This window comes from Corticium candelabrum, chromosome 18 (genome assembly GCF_963422355.1).
Source record: "Corticium candelabrum chromosome 18, ooCorCand1.1, whole genome shotgun sequence".
Lineage (NCBI taxonomy): Eukaryota > Metazoa > Porifera > Homoscleromorpha > Homosclerophorida > Plakinidae > Corticium > Corticium candelabrum.
The window spans coordinates 4500920-4510919 of NC_085102.1; the positions used below are offsets into that span (position 1 = coordinate 4500920).

Genomic DNA, 10000 nt, shown 5'->3' on the forward strand with positions numbered 1-10000 from the left:
GAAATCTATAACACACACGTTCCGCGAAAACTAATCAACACCATCGACCAACAATAGCCATACACATACTGCATGCATACATCATACGCATAGGTAAGTCGAACCTCTCGAGTTGACACTCTAGCAATTGTATTACCGTCGACATCCAACGGCACGACTCTCTCGTAGTGAAGCACGTCGACTGAAGGCTTTAGTATTTCACCTCACCAAGTCGCATGATTAGCTAGGGTATCCGTGTTTTACTGTGTTGCACATTGTGCTACTTACTGTTGCTACTCGCAATTGATTGTCTTCCCACAGCATGAGCAATATTAGTGAAAAATAGGAAAAGAAAAAAGTAAGAGGCTGAGCGTAGGTCTGACATTGTGTGAAAGGGAGTGAGAATTCTACTAACCTGACAATAGTGACTACAGTCACGTGAGTGTAGTATGAGAACGTCACGTGCCTGGTCACGTGCGGTTTAACTAGGTTGAGCTGGATATCAAATGGACGTTATACTGAGACCGTTTCGACGCCTCATCGCGCCTATACTTTATTCATTACCAAGTTCTACTGTTGCGTCTTTCAGGCTGAAAGATTTAGCGAAGGTTCACGCATGCGCATAATTAAATTTTGTTAAATGCAAAATTATGATTTAGAGATGTTATAGGAGTATGCTACTGCAGCATTACTTTCGTTTTTAGAACAAAAATGAAAATATTATATTAGTGGGCAGTCCTGGTGCTGGAAAGACTGTGGTAGGGAGGATACTCAGCAAGAGGTTTGGAATGCCTCCTTTTGATATTGATAATGATTGGCTGGAACGAGTCTGGGGTATGCCGGTCTCAGACAAGGTAGGAATAACGTGCAGTAAACATAGGGCTAACTGAGATGGCGATTGACAGACAAACAGACAGAAAGATGGACAAACACACACACACACACACACACACACACACACACACACACACACACACACACACACACACACACACACAAACACACACACACACACACACACACACACACACACACACACACACACACACACACACCATCCATCCATCCATTTGCTGCTTGTGCTCCATGATTACCATGAGGGTACAAGATTGAGATGCAGGTCAAAAACATCAAGTCTACACTGCTCGAGGTCTGTCTCAACAAAAACGCTGGTGATTATCTAGAAAGGCCTTGTTTGAGAGTCTGATAACAACTGACATGGAATCCTTGAGGCGGAAGATTGACAACGTTGGTGACTATATATAATCAAGCTTGCATGCCTTGTTAAATGCCTGAAATGAACAGCCAGGGTGGTTACAGTGCAGAATACTCTCAGTTTTTGTGAATCGTTGTTCACGCCGTCGTTTTCTGTCATCTCTGAGGCTCTTCTCTTTGTTCTCTGATTTCTTGTTGAAATGCTCTGCACTACGTTTGATGATGGAGCACCAAGAGTTGCACACTTCAGCTTTCTTCCTCCAGGATTCTAACAAGTTACACTGTTTGAGGTCACCAGCTACAACATCATTTCAACAACTTTCTGTCCACCAACATTGCGCTTGCAACCAACAGGAGCAGACACAAGAAGCTGCTTGCATGGGTAAGCGATCATATGCATTGGACATCCTTGAGAGATGTCCAAGAAAACGGAGACAACGTTGTAAGAGAATCGATGAGATCCTTTGCTGTTTAGCCATCTTCACACACACGAGCGCGCGCGCACACACACACACACACACACACACACACACACACACACATGAATACACACACATGCACACGCGTGCACACACACACACACACACACACACACACACACAAACACACACACAGGCACACGCACGTGCACACACACAGGCACACGCACGTGCACGTGCACACACACACACACACACACACACACACACACACACACACATTGAAGACATACATATAATCAGCTTTCAATTGCTGTATATTGTAATTTGCTTGAAAAAATTATTGTAAAATATATTTATTTATATTGATAAATAGACAGACCAACACAGACATGTACAGATAGTATATATGTTGACAGATAGATACACAGACCAGCAGACAGAAACTAGAAAAATGGTAGACACACATCATGCAACAGCAAGTCAACATGCAGGGATTTTATCTAATAGCGTTTAAGCATGATATCAACAGACAAGTAGAAATAACTGAGAACAGGGTGGACTCTCATACCCAGTCCTCTTATCACGCACACACCACGTGTTTCAACATGTGCTTCTTATACCACATGCTGTAACACGTGGAGTGCAAACGAGGAGAGGACTGGGTACAAGTATAGCCTATAGACAGGTATGTTGCCAATGTTCGGTGATTACTGCATGTTCACTTGTAGTTGGACCAGTTAGGTCCGGATGGTTTTATTCAAGCTGAGGGAGAAGCTCTGATGCAATGTCCTGTAAATGGACACGTTGTATCTCTCACTGGGTCAAATCCAATGCATCAACAAGCCATAGATCGATTCCGACAAACAGGGATTGTCATCTTCCTGGATGTCGACACAAGAGACATTCTATCTCGACTTGGGGCAATGAAAGTTGGTCGCATTGTTGGTCAGAGTCCGGGAGTGTCATTGGAAGACATCCTTTCTTACAGACAGCAATTCTATGAGAATTGTTATGATATTCGAATTTTGACTCCTCGGAATGCATCACCTGAGACTCAAGCTGACCTGGTGCAATCAGCACTGGAGAACATGGATAAACACAATAAATTAATATCAACCAGAGACATTGCTGGAAATAACCTTACCATATATGGTAGTTTGATTTGCACACTGTTTATATATATAAACTGTATTGTCTACTCAGTATTGCTTTCTGATTGTTAGGGTTTCTCGATGCTGTTCTTCAAGGCTTGGCACTCGATGGCGGTCTCTTGGTGCCAAACCAGTTGCCTCAGCTTTCACTACCAGAATGGGAGAGACTCATTCCTTTGTCATATCAAGTACAGTTGGGATATAAATTTTGGTAGCAAGTTTGGATAAAAATTTGAGCAAATTTTAAATTACAAAAGTAAAGATACCAAAATTGAAGAAAATAGCCCCTATACCCAAGTTTGTATTCTTACTGTACTTGCTGTGTGTGTGTGTGTGTGTGTGTGTGTGTGTGTGTGTGTGTGTGTGTGTGTGTGTGTGTGTGTGTGTGTGTGTGTGTGTGTGTGTTATATTAAATTTTTTAACATATAATAATATAACTATAACTATATATATATATATATATATATATATATATATAGTTTTTCTTGTATTTGCCATTAAACTTTGGTGTTATTAGGAAAGAGCTGTTCGAATCCTTGAGAGGTGGATTTCTCCAACGGAAGTTCATCCAAGCACACTGAAGGAAATGATCAACAGAGCATACAACCACTCAGTATTCTTGTGTGCCAGTATTGCACCGGTGGCTCATCTTGAGTTTAATCATTATATACAAGAACTCTATCATGGACCAACTGCCTCATTCAAAGATCTTGCCCTCCAGTTGATGCCGCAGTTTTTTCAACAGGCAGTACATAGACGGTCACATGACTTATCACATGCTATTGTGGTTGCAACGTCTGGAGATACGGGAGGTGCCTCACTAGATGGCTTTAATAGACACACTCAAGTCCCAATCATGGCATTGTATCCGAAGCAAGGAGTGAGCAATCTGCAACGAATGCAAATGACAACAGCTGAAGGCGATCATGTGCATGTTGTTGGAGTTAAAGGTGACTTTGATCGTTGCCAGACTGCAGTGAAACGTGTCCTGAGGTGTGAACAGAGGGCTGAACACTACAGGAGAGTTTATGGTGTTAAGTTGAGTTCAGCCAACTCTATCAACTGGGGACGGCTTCTACCACAGGTTTTTGTTCATATAGATGTGGATCACTAGCAACTGATCTGACAGTTGACTGTGTTGCAGATCGTATACCATGCATCCGGTTACCTGGATTTAGTCGCACAGTCTGGTATGAAGTTTGGAGACCCGCTTGATGTCTGTGTACCGACAGGAAACTTTGGGAATATACTTGCTGCTTTCTATGCAAAGGTATTAACAAATATCAACAAGACTGTGTCACTCCATACTTGTACAGCCCTGCATTCTGTGTCCATGCATGCACATGTTGAAATGAAAGATAAAATGGAATAATGTGTCATAAAGTCCACACGCACGTGTGCGCACGCGCACACACACACACACACACACACACACACACACACACACACACACACAGAGGATGTACACACACACACACACAGGATGGACACACACACACACACACACACACACACACACACACACACACACACACACACACGTGCACACGTGCACGCACACACACACACACACACACACACACACACACACACACACACACGTGCACACGTGCACACGTGCACGCACACACACACACACACACACACACACACACACACACACACACACACACACACACACACACACAATTTACTATTACTTTCCAGCATGATACCTTCTTTAGTCTCAAGGTCCATGGGCTATCTGCACCCCAAATACATTAAGTGTTTGTAGAGATCTAGAAGTTGATCACCACTCATTAGACAAACCAAACTTTCATACAAAACTGAATCGCCTACATCACATGATCAAGGCCTACATATTAGCTTGACTATGGTATGCCTGTAATTTGTTGCACTACATGTTGTGATGTAGCTGAGTGTTGCTGTTTGTTAGAAAATGGGAATTCCATTTGGAAAGTTAGTTGTCGCATCGAATCAGAACAATGTGCTAACAGAATTCTTTTCCACTGGACAATACGTTCTATCAAATCGTTCTCTACGACAGACGATATCTCCCGCTATTGACATACTAAAATCTTCGAATATAGAACGTCTCCTCTATCATTTAACATCAGGAGATGATGCACAAAGAGTTAAGGCTTGGTTCAATAGCCTTGACCAAGACGGCCATTTTGAAGTCAAAGATGACATTATGAACACACTGCACATGAACTTCTCGGCCGGCTGGTGTTCTGAGGAAAATAGTCTGAAGACAATTCATGACACGTTTAAAAGAACTGGGTTGGTACTGGATCCCCACACAGCAGTAGCAAAACACGTTGCTGACAACACCGCAAACCAATCAGACAAACCTGTGTTGATATCGGCCACAGCCCACCCATCAAAGTTTGCCCATGATGTCATGAGAGCAATCAGACCTGCTGAGAGCTTTAAGGATCGTGACGTTCTGTCAGTAATGGAATCGACGTGTGGGCAACAAGTTAAACATGACGGAGTCTGGGGACTACAAGGGAAGACGGAAAAACATACAACTTTGTGTGAAGGAAATGACGATGTTATTGCAGATGAAATTGAAGCATTTCTAGCTAAACACAGCAACAACTACTAACAGCAATAACATAAATCATCATGTAGGCAACATCAGAATGTTGACTGTACGGTGTATCACTATGTAATCTTGCCTGCATGCTAAGGGCAGTTCTTGCCTTTGCATGTGATCACTGCATACAACATGTGCTTGTACTGATCAACGACTTCGTGATTTGTCTCATTCACTATGTTGTGCATCTCGTACGGATCCTTTGCTAAGTTGTACATCTCCGTAAAGTTAGTGCTGGAAGCTACAGGAAGTTCATTCCTCGGCCTGAATTCAGCATACAACATCTGTGATTGAAAACCGTGTGAACTACCTATTAAGTTGTGTGATTTGATCCAAAGATCTCACATTTACGTCACTGTTGATGACTCGAACTGCAGAGTAAGTGTTAGATGGAGCATCTTCAAGTGAGTCATGCCCAGGGCATGGAGTAACACCCTTTAATAATATATGCATTACACTGTAGTAGTTACAAGCGATCTGTACACAAGGTCCATTTTAGTTAGTTTACCTGATGACATGGTCCAACTCTGACATACCCGAGACCCCAATATTCAATCAGCATTGTATCCCTCCAGGTCTCTGGCACATTACCTTGAAGTATGGAATTCTGTATATGTGTACGGGCAAGAAATGTTTGCTTCTAATCAACAAACCAACCATATGACAATGGAATGACTTACAAGTGGTTTTCCATCTAATTCATAACGAGGTTCTACGTCAGCCAGCTGTAGCACTGTAGGAACAATATCAAGATTTGACACAACTGCGGTTGATGTGTGATTGCTAGCAACTGTGGGTCCACGAATAAGATATGGAACTCTAGAAAACGTACCTTATGTCACCGAGAGTTTTACTATTAATCTTTGATTTATCTGTTTATTTACTTTATGTCATGATCATAGACTTGGTATTTACCAGAAGGCAATCTGAATTGCCCGAGGTTGTAACCATGGTCGCTTGTGTAAAAGAAATATGTGTTGTTTAATAATCCAGCCTCTTTGACAATATTCTGCAAGTAAAGAATAAAAGACAGACAGATGGACAGACAGACAGACAGACAGAAACAGACAGACAGACAGAAACAGACAGACAGACAGACGGACAGACAGACAAACAGACGGACAGACAGACAAACAGACAGACAGACACACTGACAGACAGACAGACAGACCAACAGACAGACAGACAGACCAACAGACAAACAGATCAACAGACAGACAGACCAACAGACAGACAGACCAACAGACAGACAGACAGACAGGCGGACGGACGGACGGACAGACAGACAGGAAACAGTAAACAGACAATTGCACCTAGCTACAAATAGACATGCAGTAAACTCACAACTGCTTCTCCCACAATATCATCAATAGAAATGATTGATCTCCATCGTCTCATAAATAAATCATCAGAGAACTGACGAATTTCATCTGTCAAAAGAGGCTGCTGACGAATCAACCAGTGATGATCTTCTCCATGATAACCCCAGTTTGGTGTTCTACAACACATGCAACAAAATTTTTACATTCTTATGTTCTTATTGACAACAAGTGTTCCTATGTTTTTCTATTGACAATCAAATGAGGTACGGACTAAAGTACCTCGGAGCTTTCTGATCTGGAAGTGTATTACTGTACCAAGGAGCTGGAGTGGCAGGAACATGTGGAGCATGTACAGCAACATATGCAAAGAATGGTGATTGACTGTCTCCATTCTGTTGTTGTGTGACTTGACGAAGCCAATTGATAGTCTGGTTACCAATAACACTAGTCATGTAGTCTTCAGGAGCATCACCGTGGAAAGCCATCTTCCCTTGATCGTTGAAACTATGAAGTATTAGCACAAATATCAAACACAAACAAAGAAACAAACAAACAAACAAACACACGTTTACTGACCTATTGTTAAAAAATTTGTTGTCATCACACATTGAAAACCATCGTGTCCAGCCTTTGGGTACATGCACGTTTGATCTACAAAAGTCTCCATAGGCATTATAATATTTCCCAAATAATCCTGTCTTATAGCCAGCTTCCTGCAGCCACAATGCAAATGTGTTGTTTTCACGGCTCTCAAAGTCACCACACCACCCTAAATCATAATTTCACAAAAAAAGATTAGGTTTGATGTAACTATAGATGTAAATTTTTATACCTCGATGTTGATCATCCAAATTATGAGCATACATACCAGATAAAGTAGCAGTTCTAAAAAGGTTACACATTACATATCAACACACACACACACACACACACACACACACACACACACACACACACACACACACACACACACACACACACACACACACACACACACACACACACACACACACACACACCTAGAAGGACAGCACACTGGTGTTGTCACAACTGCAATGACGCACACACAACAATATACATTCATTAGTCTAGCACGTGATTTCAATAGGACATATTGCACATTGCATACAGCCATTGCAAAAAGTAGTTCCTTCTTCCTGTAACAAACGTTTCGTGTGTTGCATTGGTGTAAGACCACCCAAAAGCACATCCTGGTCATCTGCAAAGAAACACACACAAACCAAATAAATTAATAAATTTTATATTTACAAATGTCATCTATTAAATTGCGTATTTAGAATATACAGACAGACAGACAGACAGACAGGCACAGACAAACACAGACAGACAGACAGACAGACAAACAGACAGACAGACAGACAGACAGACAGACACATGCACATACACACTCTCACATGCACACACACACATACACACACTCACGCACGCCCACACACACACACACACACACACACACACACACACACACACACACACACACAAACACACACACAAACTTACCTGCCATAAAAACAATGAAGCTATACAGAAAATGAAAAGAATTATACATTTTAATTTGTAAATGTATCATCAACGCTATTTTCGCATGCAATTACAAGCTCTAGTCTACCATATCACTTGAATGAGCAAGCTACTAGAGTGCATATGCATGCATGGACAACTAAATTCAGTGGCAATTGCCAAATGTATTCTAGTGTGCTAACTTGGGCTTATGAGAAGGTGCACTACTAACAACAAACGTCAATCCAGTGAATACAACAATCAGCAGCCAACCCATTGTGCTAGCAACACGCGATGACCACGTGACCTATGTGTAAAACAAGTGCTCACTTGCACAACATAAGCAAATACTAGACATAATAATTAGTACCAAAGGCCCGGATATGCGGGCTAAAGGTACAGTAGTCTGGTTGATATTGTTATTAATTAATAATATAGGCAATATGAGTCAGTGTCTGTTGCAATTAACTAGTTAATTAATAGTACTTAATTAATAATTTATATTTTATCAAACTAAAACCCAAAATCATAGTACAATTACTATCTGTGTACATGTACTGTAGTGGCATTATAATTGAACTGACTAACACTGCAGGTGTAATGTCTTGTGGTTTATGTCAAATTCAATTATCTATATAAGTGTTGATGTGTGTGTGTGTGTGTGTGTGTGTGTGTGTGTGTGTGTGTGTGTGTGTGTGTGTGTGTGTGTGTGTGTGTGTGTGTGTGTGTGTGTGTGTGTTCACTTAATTCTGATAGTTCGCATGCAATCGCCTCAGTACAGTACAACTAGCTGTCCACAGATCACAACCTCACAACTGCAATTGATTGAAGCATGCAGCAGGCCAACAATCTCTTGCAACGACACATTCAAAAGAATTATTATGTTGGTACAAGATATCAATCTCCACAGCAGTAGCAAAACAATGTGTTAATTCATAACAGCTACAGCCCACCAGTTAAAGTCTGCATGCATGTTCACAATGTCACGAGAGCATGCAATCAGACCTGCTGAGAGCTTCGATTGACAATTGTTGTGATATTCTGTGAGTATGGAGGACTTGTGTGTGTGTGTGTGTGTGTGTGTGTGTGTGTGTGTGTGTGTGTGTGTGTGTGTGTGTGTGTATGTGTGTGTGTGTGTGTGTGTGTGTGTGTGTGTGTGTGTGTGTGTGTGTGTGTGTGTGTGTGTGTGTGTGTGTGTGTGTGTGAGGACAGCTTAAGGACTAAACAAGAAACAGTTAACCCAAAACTTTGTTGTGCAATTGCAATACAAACAATGACGTCTTTGCTAACAATTGAAATGTTTCTATCTCAACATTTGTAGAGAAACGTGATAATGTTTTCCATGGTGTAATTAGCCTTGTGCGTGTTAATTACGGGCAGTTTTTGCCTTTGCATGTGATCACTGCATACAACATGTGTTTGTACTGATCAACGACTTCGTGATTTGTCTCATTCACTATGTTGTGCATCTCATATGGATCCTTTGCCAGGTTGTACATCTCTGTAAAGTTAGTGCTGGAAGCTACAGGAAGTTCGTTCCTTGGCCTGAATTCGGCATACAACATCTGTGATTGAAAACCATGTGAACTATTGAGTCGTGTGATTTGATCCAAAGATCTCACGTTTGTGTCACTGTTGATGACTCGAACTGCAGAGTAGGTGTTAGATGGAGCATCTTCAAGTGAGTCATGCCCAGGGCAGGCGGAAACACCCTTTAACACATGAATTATATATACACCAACAGTCACAAAGGGACTGCATTGTATTGGTAGTTTACCTGACGACATG

The 10000-nt window shown here is 41.5% G+C and overlaps 3 protein-coding genes across 5 annotated transcripts in view; 1 reads left to right on the forward strand and 2 right to left on the reverse strand.

Moving 5' to 3' along the window:
* The first annotated feature begins 464 nt into the window (after nucleotides 1-464).
* Nucleotides 465-5545, forward strand: LOC134194099 (threonine synthase-like 1). Its single transcript, XM_062663003.1, has 7 exons — nucleotides 465-587; nucleotides 684-833; nucleotides 2345-2768; nucleotides 2840-2955; nucleotides 3285-3851; nucleotides 3912-4037; nucleotides 4704-5545. Exons 1-7 carry the CDS (start codon nucleotides 486-488, stop codon nucleotides 5376-5378), a joined length of 2160 nt encoding a protein of 719 aa, XP_062518987.1. The 5' UTR covers nucleotides 465-485; the 3' UTR covers nucleotides 5379-5545.
* On the reverse strand, nucleotides 5431-8526 carry LOC134194100 (N-acetylglucosamine-6-sulfatase-like). Of its 3 annotated transcripts, none has more exons than XM_062663005.1 (13): nucleotides 8445-8518; nucleotides 8213-8232; nucleotides 7821-7910; nucleotides 7711-7741; nucleotides 7524-7576; nucleotides 7268-7460; nucleotides 6971-7195; nucleotides 6714-6867; nucleotides 6254-6378; nucleotides 6050-6188; nucleotides 5878-5976; nucleotides 5715-5804; nucleotides 5431-5653 (listed from the first exon to the last, which is right to left on the reverse strand). In XM_062663005.1, the coding sequence occupies exons 2-13, from the start codon at nucleotides 8217-8219 to the stop codon at nucleotides 5459-5461; spliced, it is 1401 nt and encodes a 466-aa protein (XP_062518989.1). In that variant the 5' UTR covers nucleotides 8220-8232; nucleotides 8445-8518; the 3' UTR covers nucleotides 5431-5458. The 3 variants fall into 3 exon arrangements, with proteins under 3 accessions (XP_062518989.1, XP_062518990.1, XP_062518988.1); XM_062663004.1 differs by having other exon boundaries at nucleotides 5459-5653; nucleotides 8416-8526; XM_062663006.1 differs by lacking the exon at nucleotides 7711-7741 and having other exon boundaries at nucleotides 8213-8498.
* Nucleotides 8527-9439: 913 nt separating this feature from the next.
* Nucleotides 9440-10000, reverse strand: part of LOC134193938 (N-acetylglucosamine-6-sulfatase-like) — a 3089-nt gene continuing 2528 nt past the window's right edge. The window contains exons 11-13 of the mRNA XM_062662805.1: nucleotides 9990-10000; nucleotides 9835-9924; nucleotides 9440-9777 (exon numbers count right to left, since the gene is read on the reverse strand). The exon at nucleotides 9990-10000 is cut by the window's right edge and continues 88 nt beyond it. Of these exons, the coding sequence (XP_062518789.1) occupies nucleotides 9583-9777; nucleotides 9835-9924; nucleotides 9990-10000 (296 nt within the window). The 3' untranslated portion in view covers nucleotides 9440-9582. The remainder of the gene's footprint in view (nucleotides 9778-9834; nucleotides 9925-9989) is intronic.